Source organism: Ranitomeya imitator, chromosome 5, assembly GCF_032444005.1.
Source record: "Ranitomeya imitator isolate aRanImi1 chromosome 5, aRanImi1.pri, whole genome shotgun sequence".
In the NCBI taxonomy this organism is placed as follows: domain Eukaryota; kingdom Metazoa; phylum Chordata; class Amphibia; order Anura; family Dendrobatidae; genus Ranitomeya; species Ranitomeya imitator.
Genome location: NC_091286.1, coordinates 159,989,017 through 160,014,618, shown reverse-complemented (window position 1 = coordinate 160,014,618; position 25,602 = coordinate 159,989,017). Strand labels below are relative to the sequence as shown.

The window sequence follows — 25,602 nt, the reverse complement described above, 5'->3', positions numbered from 1 at the left end:
TGGGGAATTTCTCTGAGGCAAGGTAGGCTTATTTTTCTATCTTCAGGGCTAGCTAGTTCCTCAGGCTGTGCCGAGGCGCCTAGTTCTGGTCAGGAGCGCTCCACGGCTACCTCTAGTGTGGTGTGATAGGATTAAGGATTGCGGTCAGCAGAGTTCCCATGTCTCAGAGCTCGTCCTATGTTATTAGTAACTATCAGGTCATTTTCTGTGCTCTTAACCACCAGGTCCATTGTGGTTCTAAATCACCAGTTCATAACAGTACTGGAGGCCCAAAGTACTAATGCTTCTCAATAGAGGGAAAAGAGAAGTTCTGAGACCATTTTTTTTTCTCTGCACTGTGTTTTGTCTTTGTTTTCCCCTAGACATTTGGGTGGTTCAGGACACAGGTGTAGTGATGGACATTAAAGGTCTGTCTTCTTGTGTGGATCATCTCACTGCAAGAGTACAAAATATTCAAGACTTTGTGTTTCAGAATTCTATGTTAGAACCTAGAATTCCTATTCCTGATTTGTTTTCTGGAGATAGAGCTAAGTTTCTGAGTTTTAAAAATAATTGTAAACTATTTCTGGCTTTGAAACCCCGCTCCTCTGGTGACCCAGTTCAACAAGTTAAGATCATTATTTCTTTATTACGTGGCGACCCTCAAGACTGGGCATTTTCCCTTGCGCCAGGAGATCCTGCATTATGTAATATTGATGCGTTTTTTCTGGCGCTCGGATTACTTTATGATGAACCTAATTCAGTGGATCAGGCAGAGAAAAATTTGCTGGCTCTGTGTCAGGGTCAGGATGAGGTAGAGATATATTGTCAGAAGTTTAGGAAGTGGTCTGTGCTCACTCAATGGAATGAATGTGCGCTGGCAGCAATTTTCAGAAAGGGTCTCTCTGAAGCCCTTAAGGATGTCATGGTGGGATTTCCTATGCCTGCTGGTCTGAATGAGTCTATGTCTTTGGCCATTCAGATCGATCGACGCTTACGTGAGCGTAAAACTGTGCACCATTTGGCGGTATTATCTGAGCATAAACCTGAGCCTATGCAATGTGATAGGACTTTGACCAGAGCTGAACGGCAAGAACACAAACGTCAGAATGGGCTGTGTTTTTACTGTGGTGATTCCACTCATGCTATCTCCGATTGTCCTAAGCGCACTAAGCGGTTCGCTAGGTCTGCCACCATTGGTACGGCACAGTCAAAATTTCTTTTGTCCGTTACTTTGATCTGCTCTTTGTCTTCCTATTCGGTCATGGCATTTGTGGATTCAGGCGCTGCCCTGAATTTGATGGACTTGGAGTTTGCTAGGCGCTGTGGGTTTTTCTTGGAGCCCTTGCAGTATCCTATTCCATTGAGAGGAATTGATGCTACGCCTTTGGCCAAGAATAAGCCTCAGTACTGGACCCAACTGACCATGTGCATGGCTCCTGCACATCAGGAGGATATTCGTTTTTTGGTGTTGCATAATCTGCATGATGTGGTCATGTTGGGGTTGCCATGGCTACAAGTCCATAACCCAGTATTGGATTGGAAATCTATGTCTGTGTCCAGCTGGGGTTGTCAGGGGGTACATGGTGATGTTCCATGTCTGTCTATTTCATCATCCACCCCTTCTGAGGTCCCAGAGTTCTTGTCGGATTACTGGGATGTATTTGATGAGCCCAAGTCCAGTGCCCTACCTCCGCATAGGGATTGCGATTGTGCTATCGATTTGATTCCTGGTAGTAAGTTTCCTAAAGGTCGACTGTTTAATTTGTCTGTGCCTGAGCATGCCGCTATGCGGAGTTATGTAAAGGAATCCTTGGAGAAGAGTCATATTCGCCCGTCGTCGTCGCCATTGGGAGCAGGGTTCTTTTTTGTGGCCAAGAAGGATGGTTCGCTGAGACCTTGTATTGATTACCGCCTTCTAAATAAAATCACAGTCAAATTTCAGTACCCCTTGCCGCTGCTGTCTGATTTGTTTGCTCGGATTAAGGGGGCTAGTTGGTTCACCAAGATAGATTTTCGTGGTGCGTATAATCTTGTGCGTATTAAACAGGGCGATGAATGGAAAACAGCATTAAATACGCCCGAGGGCCATTTTAAGTACCTGGTTATGCCATTCGGGCTTTCTAATGCTCCATCAGTATTTCAGTCCTTTATGCATGACATCTTCCGAGAGTACCTGGATAAATTCCTGATTATATACTTGGATGATATTTTGGTCTTCTCGGATGATTGGGAGTCTCACGTGAAGCAGGTTAGAATGGTGTTCCAGGTCCTGCGTGCGAATTCTTTGTTTGTGAAGGGGTCAAAGTGTCTCTTTGGTGTTCAGAAGGTTTCATTTTTGGGTTTCATTTTTTCCCCTTCTACTATCGAGATGGACCCTGTTAAAGTTCAGGCCATTTATGATTGGACTCAGCCGACATCTCTGAAGAGTCTGCAAAAGTTCCTGGGCTTTGCTAATTTTTATCGTCGCTTCATCAATAATTTTTCTAGTATTGCTAAACCGTTGACTGATTTAACCAAGAAGGGTGCTGATGTGGTCAATTGGTCTTCTGCTGCTGTGGAAGCTTTTCAGGAGTTGAAGCGTCGTTTTTCTTCTGCCCCTGTGTTGTGCCAGCCAGATGTTTCGCTCCCGTTCCAGGTCGAGGTTGATGCTTCTGAGATTGGAGCAGGGGCTGTTTTGTCGCAAAGAAGTTCTGATGGCTCGGTGATGAAACCATGTGCCTTCTTTTCCAGGAAGTTTTCGCCTGCTGAGCGTAATTATGATGTTGGCAATCGAGAATTGCTGGCCATGAAGTGGGCATTCGAGGAGTGGCGTCTTTGGCTTGAAGGAGCTAAGCATCGCGTGGTGGTCTTGACTGATCACAAGAACTTGACTTATCTCGAGTCTGCCAAACGGTTGAATCCTAGACAGGCTCGTTGGTCGCTGTTTTTCTCCCGTTTTGACTTTGTGGTTTCGTACCTTCCGGGCTCTAAGAATGTGAAGGAGGATGCCCTGTCTAGGAGTTTTGTGCCCGACTCTCCGGGTTTGCCTGAGCCAGCGGGTATTCTCAAAGAGGGGGTGATTTTGTCTGCCATCTCCCCTGATTTGCGGCGGGTGCTGCAAAAATTTCAGGCTAATAGACCTGACCGTTGCCCAGCGGAGAAACTGTTTGTCCCTGATAAATGGACGAGTAGAGTTATCTCTGAGGTTCATTGTTCGGTGTTGGCTGGTCATCCTGGAATCTTTGGTACCAGAGATCTGGTGGCTAGATCCTTTTGGTGGCCGTCTCTGTCGCGGGATGTGCGTTCGTTTGTGCAGTCCTGTGGGATTTGTGCTCGGGCTAAGCCCTGCTGTTCTCGTGCCAGTGGGTTGCTTTTGCCCTTGCCGGTCCCGAAGAGGCCCTGGACACATATCTCTATGGATTTTATTTCGGATCTCCCCGTCTCTCAAAAGATGTCGGTCATTTGGGTGGTTTGTGATCGCTTCTCTAAGATGGTCCATTTGGTACCCTTGTCTAAATTGCCTTCGTCCTCTGATTTGGTGCCATTGTTTTTCCAGCATGTGGTTTGTTTACATGGCATTCCGGAGAACATCGTTTCTGACAGAGGTTCCCAGTTTGTTTCGAGGTTTTGGCGAGCCTTTTGTGCTAGGATGGGCATTGATTTGTCTTTTTCCTCGGCTTTCTATCCTCAGACAACTGGCCAAACTGAACGAACCAATCAGACCTTGGAAACATATCTGAGATGCTTTGTTTCTGTTGATCAGGATGATTGGGTGTCCTTTTTGCCTTTGGCTGAGTTCGCCCTTAATAATCGGGCCAGCTCGGCTACTTTGGTTTCGCCGTTTTTCTGCAATTCTGGTATCCATCCTCGTTTCTCTTCAGGGCAGGTTGAGTCTTTGGACTGTCCTGGTGTGGATACTGTGGTGGATAGGTTGCAGCAGATTTGGACTCATGTAGTGGACAATTTGACATTGTCCCAGGAGAAGGCTCAACGTTTCGCTAACCGCAGGCGCTGTGTGGGTCCCCGACTTCGTGTTGGGGATTTGGTTTGGTTGTCGTCTCGTTATATTCCTATGAAAGTTTCCTCTCCTAAGTTTAAGCCTCATTTCATTGGTCCGTATAGGATTTCTGAGGTTGTTAATCCTGTGTCTTTTCGTTTGACCCTTCCAGCTTCTTTTTCCATCCATAATGTATTCCATAGGTCATTGTTGCGGAGATACGTGGCACCTGTGGTTCCATCCGTTGATCCTCCTGCCCCGGTTTTGGTTGAGGGGGAGTTGGAGTATATAGTGGAGAAGATTTTGGATTCTCATATTTCGAGACGGAAACTCCAGTACCTGGTTAAGTGGAAGGGTTATGGTCAGGAAGATAATTCTTGGGTCTTTGCCTCTGATGTTCATGCTGCCGATCTGGTTCGTGCCTTTCATTTGGCTCATTCTGGTCAGCCTGGGGGCTCTGGTGAGGGTTCGGTGACCCCTCCTCAAGGGGGGGGAACTGTTGTGAATTCTGTGGTCAAGCTCCCTCCTGTGGTCATGAGTGGTACTTCGGCTGGTTCTGTCCATGAGCTTCCTCTGGTGGATATGAGTGGGGCTGCGGCTTCTGAGTTTCCTTCCTCAGGTGACGAGGTTAAGTCGTTAGGTGCTGCTCTATTTAACACCACCTAGTTTTTTGTTCCTGGCCTCCAGTCAATGTTCCAGTATTGGTCTTGCTCTCTCCTGGATCGTTCTTGTGACCTGTCTGCCCTGCATAAGCTAAGTTCTGCTTGTGTTACTTTTGTTTGCTATTTTTTCTGTCCAGCTTGCTATATTGGTTTGTCTTGCTTGCTGGAAGCTCTGGGACGCAGAGGGAGCACCTCCGTACCGTTAGTCGATGCGGAGGGTCTTTTTGCGCCCTCTGCGTGGTTGTTTGTAGGTTTTTGTGCTGACCGCAAAGCTATCTTTCCTATCCTCGGTCTATTCAGTAAGTCGGGCCTCACTTTGCTAAAATCTATTTCATCTCTGTGTTTGTATTTTCATCTTTACTCACAGTCATTATATGTGGGGGGCTGCCTTTTCCTTTGGGGAATTTCTCTGAGGCAAGGTAGGCTTATTTTTCTATCTTCAGGGCTAGCTAGTTCCTCAGGCTGTGCCGAGGCGCCTAGGTCTGGTCAGGAGCGCTCCACGGCTACCTCTAGTGTGGTGTGATAGGATTAGGGATTGCGGTCAGCAGAGTTCCCACATCTCAGAGCTCGTCCTATGTTATTAGTAACTATCAGGTCATTTTCTGTGCTCTTAACCACCAGGTCCATTGTGGTTCTAAATCACCAGTTCATAACAGTCAACACAATGGGCAGCACTTTGAACACATTTTGTAAGTGGTCATAAACTTGTAAATAACTCATGAAAGAATAAAGATACATTAAAACCAAGCACACCATTGTTTTTCTTGTGAAATTCTCAATTAGTTTGATGTGTCACATGAGTGGAGGACAGAGGAGCCTCTTAAAGAAGAAGTTACAGGTCTGTGAGAGCCAGAAATCTTGCATGTTTTAGCTGACCAAATACTTATTTTAAACCACATTTTGCAAAATAAATCTTGCCTAATCAGACAAGGTTATTTTCTGGATTTGGTTTCTCATTTTGACTCTCATAGTTGTGGTCAACCTATGATGTCCATTACAGGCCTCTCTCATCTTTTTAAGTGAGAGAACTTGCACAATTGGTGGCTGACTAAATACTTTTTCCCCCCACTGTATATTGTTTTTGTAAATGTGGGTATGACTATTAATGAATTTCTAGCTACACAGTGATGTTAAGGCTGCCGTCACACTAGCAGTATTTGGTCAGTATTTTATATCTGTATTTGGAAGCCAAAACCAGGAGTGGAACAATTAGAGGAAAAGTATAATAGAAACATATGCACAACTTCTGCATTTATCACCCACTCCTGGTTTTGGCTTACAAATACTGATGTAAAATACTGACCAAATACTGCTAGTGTGACAGCAGCCTAAGGCACAGGCCAAAATGTTGCCTTGGGGTCTATAGCCTTCTGGTTACTAGCCAGATGTTCCTGTTGTTGTGTAGCTTCTAAACTCACCCCAGTCAGTCCTGATTGCTTTGCTCTGCTTTGCACGGAAAACTACATTGGAGATATCTGGCTGATTTTTTTTTTTTGTAGCATAATTTGAGTTTTTATTGCCGATATCCTTTTTTAACTGTTTATTTCATATGTTGATCAATTTTGTTGCTATACGGCACATTCTGGATCTTTTAGGTCCTTATATTGTTCTTATAGTATACGCACGAAATTTCAATCTTTTTGTGCGAATTTTCATTACTTGCATTAATTATATTTATATCTAGGGACATATGTAATTGTGTGCATTCAGTATCCTGGTTTATATGTATGCATAGTTGCAGTTCTGTCGATGTTTTCTTTACATGCCTTTGCATATATGTATTTGTGTATTCAGATTCTGGTCATATTGTTTTGTAGATATACCAGATCTCTGATGCTTGCTCTCATCTTATGGTGCATTCATTGTATTATGTGCACTACTGTATGTACCAGAGGTATCTCCTTTGGACGCATGCGCGCTATTACTGATTTACCAAACAAACCTACAGAAAGAACAGTCAAAAGGTCCCACAAAACTTGTAAACTTTATTAAATTCCAATTAAAACAATGTATAAAACAGGTACAATGGCATGATTGGAGAGATGAATAGTGCCCAAAGTGGTCATATCAGAATAACAGGGCAAAATTGGCCGCACACTCCTGCACAATCGGAGAATTACTCCAAATTGTGGCACATAGTAGCATTCATAAATAGTAGTACCGATACATATTAGTAGCAATAACAGTACGGGTAATGGGATACCGACTCATGGTACATACCTCCAAAATGCAGGAGTGGGAGGCCAAAAGCCCGACCCCGATGCGCGTTTCGGAGTGGCAAAGACTCCTTCCTCAGGGAGCTATTGCTACTAATATGTATCGGTACTACTATTTATGAATGCTACTATGTGCCACAATTTGGTGTAATTCTCCGATTGTGCAGGAGTGTGCGGTCAATTTTGCCCTGTTATTCTGCCTATGACCACTTTGGGCACTATTCATCTCTCCAATCATGCCATTGTACCTGTTTTATACATTGTTTTAATTGGAATTTAATAAAGTTTACAAGTTTTGTGGGACCTTTTGACTGTTCTTTCTGTAGGTTTGTTTGGTATATTTACATTTGCAGTTGGGCCCTATTTGGTCTGTACTTACGTGTAGACTAAATATTATATGGTATGGAAGCCTGTTATTGTGCTATTTAACCCCTTGTGGGGTATTCTACATGTAGTATGCTTGCTGCAACCATTTTTTATTATTGATTTAATGGATATGTTACCTGTGCCTACATTGTGTTATTATGCGCATGCTCAAATATATCATATTGAATATATGTCATAATGGATTTATGGACTTAATTTCTTTACTACGCATGCCTGCACGTGTCCCCTTCAGCTGGTGCTCATTCACAGGTGCTGCGTAGTGACAACAATACTCATTAGAGAAGCCGGGTCTTGCAGAGCTCAGCAGGAGCCAATGATTCTGATGGGAGTTGTTGTCAGTACCCTGTGAATAGCCGTCATTTTACTGCTATTCACAGTCGCAGGAGACATCGGGGAACGTGGACTACATTGGAGCTTCGTGGGAACATTTTGGGTAATAAATTGGTGAACGAAGAACTGTCTATTGTTTTTATTTCTGTCTTTTTATGTTTTTCAGTTATCCTATTCTGGACTACTTCGGATTCGTTGGATTGCAGTGAACCTGCATGAGATTTTTTTTTCTTTCAATAAATTGGTGAACAAGGGATAGTGTGAAGGAGTCTTTATTAAAATAAAGTATTTTTTTTTCTGTGTGTGTGATCTTTTTTTATTACCGAGTTAGTAATGTGGATGTCTAATAGACACCTCTCCATTACTATCCCCAGTAGTTCATGACAGCTGTGATTTTTGACAAATCACAGCTGACATCAACCCCAATACTATTACCCCAATTGCCAGCGCACCATGGCAAACAGGAAGAGCCAAGAAAAGTGCCAAAATTGGCGCATCTCATGAAGTATGAGGCAATGAACACAATCACAACATCATGCTGCTAGCTTTAGGGCTGTGCACATGTCCGATTTTGTTTTTCCCTTGGACCGAGTGGTCAGAGAAAAAAAATTGCTGCATACATTATTTGCCTCTGAGAATCAGATGGCACTCGCTCATTCATTTCTATGGGTCCATGAAAAAAAATCAGACCACACTCAGGTGACATCCAACAATGATCTGATTTTCATGGACTGATACAAAAGAGAAGCTGGAGAAACTTATTTTTTTCTCTCCTTCTATGAGAAAATCGGATCCCACTCTTTGGTCAAACTTTGATCAGAGTATGATGAAATCATGATTAGCATAATTGGACCAATTTTCCCAGATGGAGAGAAAACTGCCTTGTAACCCTAGCCATAAATTGTGCCAAGCAGGGCTCTCTTTTATCCATTGTACAGTTTGCATGCTCATTCATACACACAATCTATGGACATGAATACATACTGTATATGTTTTAGATACTTGCTCAGCAAGAGCAGCGCAATCTGTAATCAGATGATCAATGGGCGACCACGTGGAGGCCCACATAAACGATATCTCCTAAAACAGACTGCCAAAACAACATGGGGGTATATATCATAACCAATTTATTTTTATTAAACATATATAATATACAAATTAGGGACAAAGGTGCAAAAAGTGCATAGAAAGCAGCTAAAAAGACTCTGGCACCAAAAAAGATGACACAAGTTGGTGCTAGAAAAGAAAAGAAAAATATATACACGTCTCCTGACGAAGCCGTGGGCGGTGAAACGCGCGTCGAGGCATAGCGTGTCTCACAGACGCGGCTGCACACAGAGAGGATCATGTTGCAAGGTAAAAGCATTGTTGTTTGACTATGACCACTACCTGCTCTGGCACAACTGACAGATGTAATGGCTCACTTCTTTGACAAATCGTACTATTTCATCTGACACTGAGTATCTGAGCTGTTTTACTGCTGTTTGCCATTCAGACTGGCGTTTACTTCCTTGCAGCCATGCTTGTCAATAGGAGCAAATGGTGAATCCGGTTGTATAGCGGTATAGTTAGCAGCCTGCAGAGCATTTGGGTCTGACTGCGAACTAGTGGGAGACTAGAATATTCTAAAGTCTTCATTAGCATTTAATTATTTATTCTATTATTATCATATCAAACTTACCACTAAGGCTACTTTCACACTAGCGTCGGAATATCCCCGTCGCAATGCGTCGGGCCGAGATTCCGACGCTAGCGTTTGACGCACTGCACAACGGGTGCAGCGGATGCATTTCTCCGGCGCATTCGCTGCCCCATTGTGAGGTGCGGGGAGGTGGGGGCGGAGTTCCGGCCGCACATGCGCGGTCGGAAAAAGCGGTCCGTCAGGAGCAAAAAACGTTACATGTAACGTTTTTTGCTCCCGGCGGTCCGCCACAACACGGCGCAACCGTCGCACGACGGTTGCGACGTGTGGCAAAGCGTCGCAATGCGTCACTAATGTTAATCTATGGGGCAAAAACGCATCCTGCAAACAACTTTGCAGGATGCGTTTTTTGCCATAAACGACGCATTGCGACGTCTGGCAAAAAACGCCAGTGTGAAAGTAGCCTAACCGGACATAATATCAGTGGTCAACCTCTCTTAATATATGTGTGCGGCCGTGTTTTCTGAGACGTGTATATATTTTTCTTTTCTTTTCTAGCACCAACTTGTGTCATCTTTTTTGGTGCCAGAGTCTTTTTAGCTGCTTTCTATCCACTTACATTGCTTTTTGCACCTTTGTCCCTATTTTGTATATTATACATGTTTAATAAAAATAAATTGTTTATGATATATAACCCCGTGTTGTTTTGGCAGTCTGTTTTAGGAGATATCATTTATGTGGGCCTCCATGTGGTCGCCCATTGATCATCTGATTACAGATTGCGCTGCTCTTGCTGAGCAAACTCTTTTTCGGTATACATGTATTAGCCACTTGGGGGCATTTTTCCGTTTTGGCCACGGATTCGATGTAGGTTTATATGTTTTAGATACTTGCCTGGATCTTTTTCAATTTGATGCTTAAGTCTTGTGTTCATATTGTCAAGCCTTTTTGTGCTAGAAAATATAACAAAGAAACAAACAATAAACACTCATGTTACTAAGTTTATACTATGTAAGTAAAAAAAAAAATTATTAACCCCTTTACCACCTTAGATGTAGAGGTACATCTAAGGTTGGCTCCCCCTGTTTGCTGTGGGCCCCAGCAATGAGCCCACAACTTCAAATCACCCTCCATTTTCTCCATCTAATATATAAAGCTGAATGTGTGTGTGTGTGTGTATGTGTGTGTGTGTGTATGTATGTATGTATGTCCGGGATTGGCATCTGCACCGTCGCAGCTACAGCCACAACATTTTGCACAGTCACACGTCTGGACCCCGAGAGCGTCATAGGCTATGTTGTGCAACAAAATTTTAACCCCGCGCGTTCCAATTCACCAAACAATTTTGCCCCTATCTACATAATGGGGAAAAAGTGAAAGGAAAAGTGTTGGAGGCAAATTGACAGCCAGGAGAAGATGTCATACAGGTATATACTATATACAGGGGAGATGATATACAGCTATATATTATATACAGGAGGAGATGACATACAGGTATATACTATATACAGGGGAGATGACATACAGCTTTATATTATATACAGGAGGAGAGGACACACAAATATATACTATATACAGGGGAGATGACATACAGGTATATACTATATACAGGGGAGATGACTTACAGGTATATCTAATATATAAAGCTGAATGTGTGTGTGTGTGTGTGTGTGTATGTCCGGGATTGGCATCTGCACCGTCGCAGCTACAGCCACAAAATTTTGCACAGTCACACGTCTGGACCCTGAGAGCGTCATAGGCTATGATGTGAGGCAAAATGTTAACCCCGCGCATTCCAATTCACCAATTTTGCCCCTATCTACATAATGGGGAAAAAGTGAAAGGAAAAGTGTTGGAGGCAAATTGACAGCTGCCAGATGTGAACAAGGGGGACTTAAAGAGTGAGAGTGATGGCGCCAAAGAGTATATACTGTACAGTTGCTAAGGTGGGGCCCCGACATGGGATACTCACCACAGACGGGAAAATGAACACATACACAAAATGCGCCACACACTACCACGTGCTTGAACACATATCACCCTCAGCACACATTTCACCACACATACACCAACCTCGCCACATAAAAGTCGAAACACAAAAGTCACCGCTCAAAACTCGCCACACGCAAAACTCGCCACATGCAAAACTAGGCTCACGCAAAACTCGCCACACGTGCAAAACTCAAGTCATGAAAAACTCACCACACGCAAAACTCGCCACATGCAAAACTAGGCTCACGCAAAACTCGCCACACGTGCAAAACTCACCTCATGAAAAACTCACCACACGCAAAACTTGCACACGTAGAAAAATTGCCATATGCACAAAAGTTGCAACACATGCAAAAGTTGCCTCACACAAAATTTGCACATACTCAAAACGCACCACACATAAAACTCGCCACGAGCAAAACTCGCCATGCGCAAAACTTGCTGCACACAACTTGATACACTAACCTGTCACATGCAAATCGACACACAAAAAATTGCTACACGCATGTCGCCACACAAAATTCATCTCATAAAAGTCGCTACATGTATGTCGCCACACGCAACTCAACACACACAACTTGACACATGAAACTCGCCCTAAAACACACACAAGTCTGGTATTATCCTTCAAAAATAAAAATCTGATTAATAAGCAGACAAACTACAAGAGCAACAACTGTACCATATAGGAAATACGGCAGCTGTCAGTCACATGACCTGTCTATTATGTGTATGTGTGAGCTAATATATACTGCCAGGGGGGAGGGCTTCCTGTTGGCTGGGGATTTATCAGGCTGCCAATTTAGCTTACAAATACTGAGGTAAAAATACTGAGCAAACAATGTGTGAACGAGGTCTAATACAGGAGGAGATGACACACAGGTATATACTATATACAGGAGGAGATAACACACACATATATACTATATACAGGGGAGATGACACACAGGTATGTACTATATACAGGAGAAGATGACATACAGGTATATACTATATACAGGAGAGATGACACACAGATATATACTATATACAGGAGGAGATGACACACTGGTCTATACTATATACAGAGGAGATGACATACAGGTACAGTGGGGCAAAAAAGTATTTAGTCAGTCAGCAATAGTGCAAGTTCCACCACTTAAAAAGATGAGAGGCGTCTGTAATTTACATCACAGGTAGACCTCAATTATGGGAGACAAACTGAGAAAAAAAAATCCAGAAAATCACATTGTCTGTTTTTTTATCATTTTATTTGCATATTATGGTGGAAAATAAGTATTTGGTCAGAAACAAACAATCAAGATTTCTGGCTCTCACAGACCTGTAACTTCTTCTTTAAGAGTCTCCTCTTTCCTCCACTCATTGCCTGTAGTAATGGCACCTGTTTAAACTTGTTATCAGTATAAAAAGACACCTGTGCACACCCTCAAACAGTCTGACTCCAAACTCCACTATGGTGAAGACCAAAGAGCTGTCAAAGGACACCAGAAACAAAATTGTAGCCCTGCACCAGGCTGGGAAGACTGAATCTGCAATAGCCAACCAGCTTGGAGTGAAGAAATCAACAGTGGGAGCAATAATTAGAAAATGGAAGACATACAAGACCACTGATAATCTCCCTCGATCTGGGGCTCCACGAAAAATCCCACCCCGTGGGGTCAGAATGATCACAAGAACGGTGAGCAAAAATCCCAGAACCACGCGGGGGGACCTAGTGAATGAACTGCAGAGAGCTGGGACCAATGTAACAAGGCCTACCATAAGTAACACACTACGCCACCATGGACTCAGATCCTGGAGTGCCAGACGTGTCCCACTGCTTAAGCCAGTACATGTCCGGGCCCGTCTGAAGTTTGCTAGAGAGCATTTGGATGATCCAGAGGAGTTTTGGGAGAATGTCCTATGGTCTGATGAAACCAAACTGGAACTATTTTGTAGAAACACAACTTGTCGTGTTTGGAGGAAAAAGAATACTGAGTTGCATCCATCAAACACCATACCTACTGTAAAGCATGGTGGTGGAAACATCATGCGTTGGGGCTGTTTCTCTGCAAAGGGGCCAGGACGACTGATCCGGGTACATGAAAGAATGAATGGGGCCATATATCGTGAGATTTTGAGTGCAAACCTCCTTCCATCAGCAAGGGCATTGAAGATGAAACGTGGCTGGGTCTTTCAACATGACAATGATCCAAAGCACACCGCCAGGGCAACGAAGGAGTGGCTTCGTAAGAAGCATTTCAAGGTCCTGGAGTGGCCTAGCCAGTCTCCAGATCTCAACCCTATAGAAAACCTTTGGAGGGAGTTGAAAGTCCGTGTTGCCAAGCGAAAAGCCAAAAACATCACTGCTCTAGAGGAGATCTGCATGGAGGAATGGGCCAACATACCAACAACAGTGTGTGGCAACCTTGTGAAGACTGACAGAAAACGTTTGACCTCTGTCATTGCCAACAAAGGATATATTACAAAGTATTGAGATGAAATTTTGTTTCTGACCAAATACTTATTTTCCACCATAATATGCAAATTAAATGATAAAAAAACAGACAATGTGATTTTCTGGATTTTTTTTTCTCAGTTTGTCTCCCATAGTTGAGGTCTACCTATGATGTAAATTACAGACGCCTCTCATCTTTTTAAGTGGTGGAACTTGCACTATTGCTGACTGACTAAATACTTTTTTGCCCCACTGTACATACTATATACAGGGGAAATGACACACATATATATATACTATATACAGGAGGAAATGACACACTGGTATATACTATATACAGAGGAGATGACATACAGGTACATACTATATACAGGGAAGATGACACACAGGTATATACTATATACGGGTGAGATGACACACAGTTATATACTATATACAGGAAGAGATGACACACAGATATATACTATATACAGGAGGTGACATACAGGTACATACTATATACAGGGGAGATGACACACAGATATATATTATATACAGGGGGAGATGACATACAGGTATATACTATATACAGGAGGAGATGACACACAGGTATATACTATATACAGGGGAGATGACACATGTATATACTGTATACAGGAAGAGATGTCACACAGATATATACTATATGCAGGAGGAGATGACATACAGGTACATACTATATACAGGAGATGACACACAGGTATATACTATATACAGGAGCAGATGGCACACAGGTATATACTATATACAGGAGGAGATGATTTACAGGTATATACTATATACAGGAGGAGATGACACACTTATATACTATATATAGGAGGAGATGACATACAGGTATATACTAAATAAAAGAGGAGATGACACATAGATATATAGAGGAGGAGATGACATACAGCAGGTATATACTATATACAGGGGAGATGACATACAGGTATATACTATATACAGGAGATGACATACAGGTATATACTATATATAGGAGGAGATGACATACAGGTATATAGAATATACAGAAGAGATGACATACAGGTATATACTATATGCAGGAGGAGATGACACATAGGTATATACAATATACAGGAGGAGATGGCATACAGCAGGTATATACTATTTACAGGGGAGATGACATACAGGTATATACTATATACAGGAGATGACATACAGGTGTATACTATATATAAGGGAGATGACAAACATGTATATACTGAGGGGAAAATGAGAGGTGTGAGGTGAAAATGAGGGGTGTGAGATGAAAATGAAAAGGTGTGAGTGCAAAATGAGAGGAGTGAGGGAAAATAGTGGAGTGATCAGAAAATGACATGTGAGGTCGGAATGACAAGTTTTAGGGGGGAATGAGAGGAGTGAGGGGGAAAATGAGAGGTGTAAGGGAGAAAATGAGAGATGTGAGGGAGAAAATGAGAGGCGTGATGGGAAAATAAGAGAAGTGAGGTGCTATAACTAACCACAGATATTTACTATGCTCAGTCAACGCCGGGCTCTTGAGCTAGTTCATAATAAAAAAAAACACATATTTGATATCACCGCATTCAGAATTGCCTGATCTATCAATATAAAAAAGAAGTAAACGGCGTAACAAGAAAAAATATCAAAACTCCAGAATTAAGCTTGTTTAGTCACCACAACATTGCATTGAAATGCAATAATGGGGGATCAGAAGATCGTATCTACACCAAAACGGTATTAATAAAAAATTAGCTCGGCACGCAAAGAATAAGCCCTCACCCAGCCCCAGATCATGAAAAATGGAGATGCTAATTACCTGGAGAATCATAAAGACAGGTCAGGTTTAGCATTTAGTGAACATGGTAAAAAGAAAAAAAAAAGTGGAATTGCACTTTTTTGCAGTTTCGCTGAACTGTGAATTTTTTTTCCTGTTTTCCAATACCCTATATGGCAAAACCAATGGTGTCGTTCAAAAGTACAACTCGTCACGCAAAAAACAAGCCCTCACATGGCCATATTTACTGAAAAATAAAATAGTTATGGCTCTGGGAAAAAGGGGAGCAAACAACAGAAACCCAAAAACGGAAAACCCCCAAGGTGGTGAAGGGGTTAAAGGGAACCTGACAGTTGTCCCACATATATAAACTATATGGCTGCTTCTGTCTTTTAAAGCGGATTCTAGGCAACCCTATTATGTAACGATAGTTTAGAGTGTGTAGTGATACTCATCTTTTCAAGCTTCTTTTGCCACATATCCAAAGGATATTGTCTAGTCAAAAAGCGGGCACCACAGGTGGATCAGTCCTCCCCGTCTGCAAATTGCATGCCATCTGAGACATGAATGACATCCCTGATACAGCCTTACTTTCTCCTCCTAGAACTGTGCACCCTTTGGCTGATTGTGACTGCCACAACTTCAGGATCACACAGTGGAACTTTACCTGCATGCCATAGGCTTGAGGTCACAGTTTACATACCTGAAGTCATAGTGTTCATAAACAGGTGTGGAATGCAAAGTTCTGTGAGGAGAGAGAGTGAGACTGAATCAGGGATCAGAGTAACATCTCAGTGAGCGTTCTATTGAATGCCGTTGTGGACTGGTCTACCTATTGTGAATACCTTTTTTGACTAGTCAAAGTCCTTTGTAGATACTGTATGGTGAAAAAAAAAAATGAAAACGTGAGTATCACTTGAAGTGCGCTAGGGATTTGTAGGGCATTGTGGCTGTGACATAGGCAGTCACAATCCATGCAAACAAAGTGTGGGGCTTTACAAAAAAGACTTGCCCACCTAGACACTAACTAAGGCTACGTTCACACTAGCGTTGTGCGCCGCTGCGTCGGCGACGTGACGCACAACGCACCGAAAAACGCGTGCAAACGCACGCAAAAACGCTGCGTTTTTCGACGCGTGCGTCGTTTTTTGACGAAAATCGGACGCAAGAAAAATGCAACTTGTTGCGTTTTCTTGGTCCGACGCTAGCGTCAAAAAAGACGCACGTGTCGGAAAACGCAACAAGCAAAAACGCATGCGTCCCCCATGTTAAACATAGGGGCGCATGACGCGTGCGTCGCCGCTGCGTCGCCCGACGCTAGCGCGACGCACACTAGCCGAACGCTAGTGTGAACGTAGCCTAACATACTATACCGCTGACTCATGCTACAAGGGAAGTATGCAGGCTTGGCTTTCCAGCATCTTGGCATTTAGCACATTTCAGGGCTGTATATTTCCTCCTCAGGAACACATCATGTCAGTCCGGAGGCTATGACACACTGAAGCTTTTACTTCAGCCTTTTCGGTGTCAGTAATAAGACAACCTCTCTCAGTTGAGCTGGCTAAGCCTCAGCAAAACTTGTACTGGAGCAGGAGTGAGAGTGATGAGTCACACCACTCATCACTCCAATCAAATGGGGCTTGGAACTATCATAAATGAAACAACTCAGCACCTAAGCTGCTGAACCAACCAGTACTACCAGGCTTTTAATATCTCACCCTGCTTAACTTTCTGGTAGAGATATACACTACGTCCAGTATGTTCCCAGTCAGCCCCATACATATCCCCCCTTCTTCTACAGACCAGAGATCTGGGCATTTTAGGACATCATACAATTAATTCTTGACAATGTGTCTGCAATCCACTGTGATTTCCCTGGTCTATGTTCTATGGAGAAATTAAAATTCTGCAGCGAGAGAAACGGCCTTGTCACACTAGTGTTTTTTTTCCATATTGTATTTCATCCACGTCGGCTTGGCAGGATCTAACACAAATTTAAATCTCCTACCCAAGCGGTAATACTTCAAAGATTCTAGTGCCCTCTTAAAGCTAAGCATTAGCGCTCTACGATGGCATCCTTTTTTCCACCGGAGTCAATTTCCTGCTCAAATATAGTACTGGGTTTTCTTCTCTATTTATACAGTAGTTTCAGGCAAGTCCGCTCCCAACCCTGTGTCCGAGACATCTGTCTGAACCAAGAGTTCTTTTTAAAATCTGGTGTAATTAACACAGGTTGCTAACACAGCGCTGACTTAAGGCACTGAAAGGCTTGTTCCTCTTTGGGAGACCAAGACACAATTATGGATTTCCCTCCTGTCAGGTCAATCAATGGTGCTGTCTTTGAGGCAAAATTTGGAATGAATTTCCAAAAATAGACGGTGATCCCTAAAAAAACCTGTATTTTTTTCTTAGTTAATGGCCTAGGTCAACTCTGTATGGCCTCAATTTTATTAATGTAAAGTTTGATCAAGCCCCTGCCAATAACAAACTCCAGTTATTGGCCTGGTGTTGCCCTAAAACATATTTTTCTGGATTTATTATGAGACCTGCCCCACTGATTGCATCTTGCATGGCTTGCACTTTAGACAGATGGCATCCCCAGGTTGCAATAGATAATCACATCATCTAGGTAAGCTGCTGCATAACTATTATGTGGCATCAAAATTAAATTCCTCAATCTCTGAAAGGTTGCGGGTGCTCCGTGTAGACGAAACTGCATGCTCTTGTACTGTTACTGTTCTAGGGTAGAAAAAGCCATTTTTTCTTTTGCCCTCTTTTTTAATGGAATTTGCCAATAATCCTTGGTAAGTTCCAGAGCCGTTATGTATCTGGCATTAACCAGTTTGTCAATTAATTCATCTACCCTGAGCATGGAATATGCATCAAATTTAGAGATTTTGTTTAACTTTTGAAAGTCATTACAAAACTTCCAGGTCCCTTTTTAGTTTGGGAATCAACACCACTGGGCTAGACCATTCAATTTGGGACTCAATCACTCCCAGCTGCAACATATGTTTGACTTCAATAGAGATTGCTTCTTTGACATTGTGCCGTCAAAAGGGTATCCCTAATTTCACCGCAGGAAACAGTTGTAGTGATATACTGTGCTTTAGACCAACAGCGGCCAACGATTCCCTGCCTTTCAAAGGTTTAATTTGATTCACATGATAAACCGTACCAGCTTTATGTCTTCTTGGTTGATGTACCTTATAATCTGCTTCTCCAACCTTCTCTACTACCACATATGGGCCCGCCCTGCCACTTTGCAAAAACCTTGAAGTCAACTGTCGGTAGTAAGATAAAGATGAAAAAACAAAATAGTCCAGCTTATGAAAGGCTATTAAACTTTAATCCAAAATTAGTAAAATGGACATGACATATTGCAGCAACACATTTGGAACACTAGCCGTGTTCTTTGTCAGAGCTGCGTTTAAAATCACCATTCAGCAATTCATACAAAATAGGTAAAAAAACCATACCCACAAATATACCACGTGATTCTAAAACTAACAATGTGTTAAAAGACAAGACATTAGCATAATAACGCATCGGAACACAGGATAAGAATGTTTGATACAAAAGAACCAATACAATGGTAGTAATTAATAGTGAAATAGTAATTCTCTCCGAGATTTAATCTTTATGGAACATATGGTTCTGCTGCCGTTGAGGTAAGCACTGGCGGGTGAAGCTGACTCTGCTTCCATTGAAGGAAGCACTGGCGGGTGCAGCAGACTGAGATGCTAGTACAGGGACCTGAGAACTGAGAAGTGTGTTAGAAACAAACTCACAACATTGCGCAAGCACCTCCATGTTGGAGGAAGCGGTTCAAATAGAAAGAGACCTCCAGTTATTGGCTGGGGACACTTTAGAGGAATGCGCGCAGCATCTTTGAGAAAGAGGAAGGGCGCGCCCGCTCTAAGCACAGTGCCTTGAGACCTGCTAGGAATGCGTGCACCCTGGGCAGTATCAGACCCGGAAGAGACAGGATGGGAGCCTTGGCAGTGAGTATGCTGATGTCTCTGCAGGGAGAGAGGAACTGCAGGCAGATACGGGCGCTACAGAAGTGTTATTGAACATGTAGCGCAGATGCACGACCAAGCCGAAAAAGTGTTACTTGTTGTCAGAGAGCACATGCAGAAGGCCCAAGAGGCACAAAGCCGAGTCTATGATAGTTCGACCAATATCAGAAACTTCAACCCAGGAGATAGGGTCTACTCTTTATCTTAGTAAAAACGAAAAAAATGTACCAGCTCACCCTTAATTTGCATGATGGAGCACGGACTCCAAGAGACCACTTGTGGAAAACATGAAAAACCGAAATAGTCCAGCTGATGAAAGGCTATTAAAGTTTAATCCAAAATTAGTAAAATGGACATGACATAAGGATATTGCAGCAATGCATTTCAAACACTAGCCATGTTCTTTGTCAGAACGGCGTTTAAAATGACCATTCAACAATTTATACAAAACAGGTAAAAAAAAATACACCCACAAATATACCATGTAATTTTCAAACTAACAATGTGTTAAAAGACAATAATAATCTTTATTTTTATATAGCGCTAACATATTCCGCAGCGCTTTACAGGTTGCACACATTATCATCGCTGTCCCCGTTGGGGCTCACAATCTAAATTCCCTATCAGTATGTCTTTGGAATGTGGGAGGAAACCCACACAAACACGGAGAGAACATACAAACTCTTTGCAGATGTTGTCCTTGGTGGGGTTTGAACCACAAACTAACCACTGCGCCACCGTGCTGCCCAAGAGACAAGAGATTAGCATAATAATGCATCAGAACACAGGATAAGAATTTTTTATACAAAAGAACCAATACAATGGTAGTAATTAATAGTGAAATAGTAATTCTCCCTGAAGATTTAATCCTTGTTGAACACAGGTATTCAGATTAAACATTCAAAAAGCTTCTCGATCTCGGAGACGTTTCCTGAGATCACCTCCTCTTTGACCCATAAAGACTTTCTCAATAGCATTTGCTTTGAACGAGGAGGTATTTCTCTGATGCTGTTGTATAAAATGTTTAGAAGCCTGGGACATCGCACGGAAAGAATCAGAAGTATTATAGATATCAGTCAAATGTTCTGAAATGCGTTTTTTTTAAGTTCTCGTGGTGCAACCCACATACATTTTGTTACAGCTAGAGCAGTAAATAACATGAACAACATTTTCACTATTGCAGTTTAAATATTATATTCATTCCCTATACCCAAGATATGTAAAAATTATCTCTGTGGGTATAGAAACATATAACATAGAAACAACAATTACAAACAATAACACACAATGACATAAGGATGATGCATGCGGGCCCATATGGATAAAAAAAAAAATACATGGACTGTGAATGCATGAATTAGAAAAAGCAAAACCGCCAAGTAAGTGCCAAGTAAGTGAAAAAAGCATATGTTATCTGTGGAACAATGTGACAATTTAAATCTTGTGTGGTGTACCAAGATACACAGGGGATGACTGTATATGTGAGAAACTGAACAAAACTACCAAGTGAGTGAAAAAAGCATTTATTATCTGTGGTACAGTGTGACAATTCAAATAATGTATAGTATACCAAAATACACAATGGATAAATGTATATGTGAGAAACTGAACAATGTAGAGCACAAGGGGATGCGGCACGCCTACTGATATATAAAGGGCAGGGCCCATAACGGTACTGGTGTGTAGTGTGACAGGATAAACAAAAAATACATATATATGTAAAGGATAGTAAAAATGGACAAAGGAAATGTGGCACACTCACTAATATATATGATGAAACCCTTTGTTAGGAGTCGAGTTCCCGCCGCTGCACAGGGGGAATCTCGAGCCGTGTCTGCTGTGGTCTCCCATTCTGTATCAGCCGCAGTGGAGCCTGCTCAGCGGAGACGTCGGCCCCAGCATCTCACTCAGCCTGATACTGTGCAAAGGGTTACTGCTGCCTTTTCAGGCTCTGCTATTGTACCCTGCACTGGTCTGCGGCGAGCAGGCTTTTCTGGGACTAAGTCCTGCTTTGTACACACTGAGCATGCCCAGGGTAAGATCTCTCAGTGGAGGTCTAGGGTTACATGCTCAAGTTTTGTGGCAGCCTTCCATTGGTCCTTCTTGGAATGTCCTGTACATGCTGCAGCTATAAAAGGTTCGTATGGCCGCACGGCCATGCGCTAGTATCACCTCATGTCATGAGCTTGTTAATTGTGGTTGCACCTGTATGTGTGTGTTCAGGGACCCGGCTGAAATAAGCCCCTAGAATACCGTCTCCTCCGGTGAGGACTGTTTGTATGCTTTTCTGGGTGCGTGACCACTAACTGCAGTTAGCTGTGTTCCCCTGTGACGCTAACAGGGCACAGCATCTTATTTCTAGCGACTCTGTGGAGTTAACAGAGTTCGCTTATACCGCCATATAGCGCCGCCAGTTGTCAGCAGCAGGTTCCTCTCCTGCACAGTGGACCCCGGGTTGCGAACGGACCTATTTATACATATGTATACTCGTGCGTTCCGCCAACCCTAACACCCTTGAACCCTAAAAAGGAATAATACACAAAAGAATGCCAATGAGGGAATAAGTTTTGCTAAGTTGGCAGATGAGGGGGGTGCCAGTACAGGGGTAGCACTGCTGCAGCAAGGCATGTCCTCTGAAAGCCGGAGGAGTGACTGCTCCAGTAAGGAGGGAAATAGGAGGGCAGGGCAGGCCAGACAGGTGCTGGTAGTGGGGGACTCAATTATTAGGGGAATAGATAGGGCAATCTGTCACAAAGACAGGGATCATCGGACGGTGTGCTGCCTACCTGGCACTCGAGTCCGACACATCGCTGATCGGGTGGACAGATTACTGGGAGGGGCTGGTGAGGACCCAGCGGTCATGGTGCACATTGGCACAAATGACAAAGTTAGAGGTATAGTGGAAGGTCCTCAAAAATGATTTCTGGGAATTAGGATGCAAGCTGAAAGCAAGGACCTCCAATGTGGTATTTTCCGAAATACTGCCTGTACCACGTGCCACGCCAGAGAGGCAACTGGAGATTAGAGAGGTTAATAAGTGGCTCAAGAATTGATGTAGGAAGGAGGGGTTTGGGTTCCTGCAGAACTGGGCTGACTTCTCAGTTGGCTACAGGTTCTACGCTAGGGATGGGCTGCACCTCAACGAGGAAGGTGCAGCTGTGCTAGAAAATGGCTAGAAGGTTGGAGGAGTGTTTAAACTAGGGAATGGGGGGAGGGTATTCATTTTAATGGAGGGGAAGATAGTGCAGATAGAGACCTGGGCACAAATAAGAAGGTTGGGGGAGGCGGTGGCATGGGGGGGGGGGGGTAGAACAATTAATAATTTAAGAAAGAATAGAGGTGCAGAGAGATACATAAAATGTATGTATACTAATGCCAGAAGCCTTGCCAACAAAATGGACGAATTAGAATTAATGGTGTTGGAGCATAATTATGACATGGTAGGGATATCTGAAACGTGGCTGGATGAGAGCCATGACTGGGCTGTTAACTTGCAGGGATATAGTCTGTTCAGAAATGACCGAACGGATAAGCGAGGGGGAAGGGTGTGTCTATATGTGAAACACATCCTGCGTGATAATATAGATGAATCTAACGAAAATGTAGAGTCCCTGTGGGTGGAGATAAGGGGAGGGGGAAAAATAATAAATTACTGATAGGGGTTTGTTATAAGTCTCCAAAAATAATGGAAGCAGCCAACGGAGAATATCCTCATAAAGCAAATAGATGAAACTGCGACTCAAGGAGAAGTCATTATTATGTGGGACTTCAACTACCCTGATATAGATTGGGGAACAGAAACCTGCAGTTCCACCAAAGGTAATCGGTTTTTGACAACTATGAGAGACAATTACCTTTCACAATTGGTTCAGGACCCAACAAGAAGGGGGGCACTGCTAGACCTAGTATTAACCAACAGGCCAGACCACATATCAAATATAAGGGTTGGCGGTCACTTGGGGAATAGTAATCACAAAATAATAAGTTTTCATGTATCTTTTAATAAGATATGTAGTAGAGGGGTTACAAGGACACTAAACTTCAGGAGGGCAAATTTCCAAAGGATGAGAGATGCTCTTAGTGCAATTAACTGGGACAATATCCTGAGACATAAAAATCCACAAAGAAAATGGGAGACGTTTGTTAACATCCTGGATAAGACCTGTGCACAGTATATACCGTATGGGAATAAACATACTAGAAATGGGAGGAAACCAATATGGCTAAATAGAGCTGTAAGGGGCACAATATGTGACAAAAAGAAAGCATTTAGAGAATTAAAGGAAGTAGGTAGTGATGAGGCATTACATAAATACAGAAATGTAAAAAAATTCTGTAAAAAGCAAATCAAGGCAGCAAAGATTGAGACAGAGAGACTCATTGCCAGAGAGAGTAAAAATAATCCCAAAATATTATTTAACTACGTAAATAGTAATACATTAAAAAATGATAGTGTTGGCCCCCTTAAAAATAGTCTGGGTGAAATGGTGGATGAGGATGAGGAAAAAGCCAATATGCTAAAAGACTTTTTTTCATCAGTATTTACACAAGAAAATCCCATGGCAGACAAAATGACTAGTGATACAAATTCCCCATTAAATGTCACCTGCTTAACCCAGCAGGAAGTACATCGGCGTCTAAAAATCACTAAAATTGACAAATCTCCGGGCCCAGATGGGATGCACCCCCGAGTACTGCAGGAATTAAGTAAGTCATTGATAGACCATTATTTTTAATCTTTAAAGACTCCATAATAACAGGGTCTGTACCACAGGACTGGCGTATAGCAAATGTGGTGCCAATATTCAAAAAAGGGACAAAAACTGAACTCGGTAATTATAGGCAAGTAAGCTTAACCTCTATTGTGGGTAAAATCTGGAGGGCACTCTAAGGGATGCTATACTGGAGTATCTGAAGAGGAATAACCTCATGACCCAGTATCAGCACGGGTTTACTAGGGACCATTCATGTAAGACTAATCTGATCAGCTTCTATGAAGAGGTAAGTTCCAGACTGGACCAAGGGAACCCAGTGGACGTAGTGTATTTGGACTATTCAAAAGCTTTTGATATGGTGCCACACAAAAGGTTGATGCATAAAATGAGAATAATGGGGATAGGGGAAAATATGTGTAAGTGGGTTAACAGCTGGCTCAGGGATAGGAAACAAAGGGTGGTTATTAATGGAGCACACTCGGACTGGGTCACGGTTAGCAGTGGGGTACCACAGGGGTCAGTATTGGGCCCTCTTCTTTTTAACATATTTATTAATGACCTTGTAGGGGGCATACAGAGTGGAATTTCAATATTTGCAGATGACACTAAACTCTGCAGGGTAATCAATAAAGAGGAGGACAATTTTATATTACAGGATGATTTATGTAAACTAGAAGCTTGGGCTGATAAATGGCAAATGAGCTTTAATGGGGATAAATGTAAGGTCATGCACTTGGGGAGAAGTAATAAGATGTATAACTATGTGCTTAATTCTAAAACTCTGGGCAAAACCATCAATGACAAAGACCTGGGTGTATGGGTGGATGACAAACTCATGTTCAGTGGCCAGTGTCAGGCAGCTGCTACAAAGGCAAATAAAATAATGGGATGCATTAAAAGAGACATAGATGCACATGAGGAGAACATAATTTTACCTCTATACAAGTCACTAGTTCGACCACACTTAGAATACTGTGCACAGTTCTGGTCTCCGGTGTATAAGAAAGACATAGCTGAACTAGAGCAGGTGCAGAGAAGAGCGACCAAGGTTATTAGAGGACTGGGGGGTCTGCAATACCAAGATAGGTTATTACACTTGGGGCTATTTAGTTTGGAAAAACAAAGACTAAGGTGTGATCTTATTTTAATCTATAAATATATGAGGGGACAGTACAAAGCCCTTTCTGATGATCTTTTTAATCATAGACCTGAGACAGGGACAAGGGGGCATCCTCTACGTCTGGAGGAAAGAAGGTTTAGGCATAATAACAGACGCATGTTCTTTACTGTAAGAGCAGTGAGACTATGGAACTCTCTGCCGTATGATGTTGTAATGAGTGATTCATTACTTAAATTTAAGAGGATATTGGATACCTTTCTTGAAAAGTATAATGTTGCAGGGTATATATATACTAGATTCCTTGATAGGGCATTGATCCAGGGAACTAGTCTGATTGCCATATGTGGAGTCGGGAAGGAATTTTT

At 42.6% G+C, this 25,602-nt stretch overlaps 1 protein-coding gene across 1 annotated transcript in view; it reads right to left on the bottom strand.

Annotated features, from left to right (window-relative positions):
• Positions 1-25,602, bottom strand: part of LOC138681613 (pecanex-like protein 2) — a 1,209,413-nt gene that overhangs the window by 216,571 nt on the left and 967,240 nt on the right. The window contains exon 23 of the mRNA XM_069769269.1: positions 10,090-10,148. Within this exon, the coding sequence (XP_069625370.1) occupies positions 10,090-10,148 (59 nt within the window). The remainder of the gene's footprint in view (positions 1-10,089; positions 10,149-25,602) is intronic.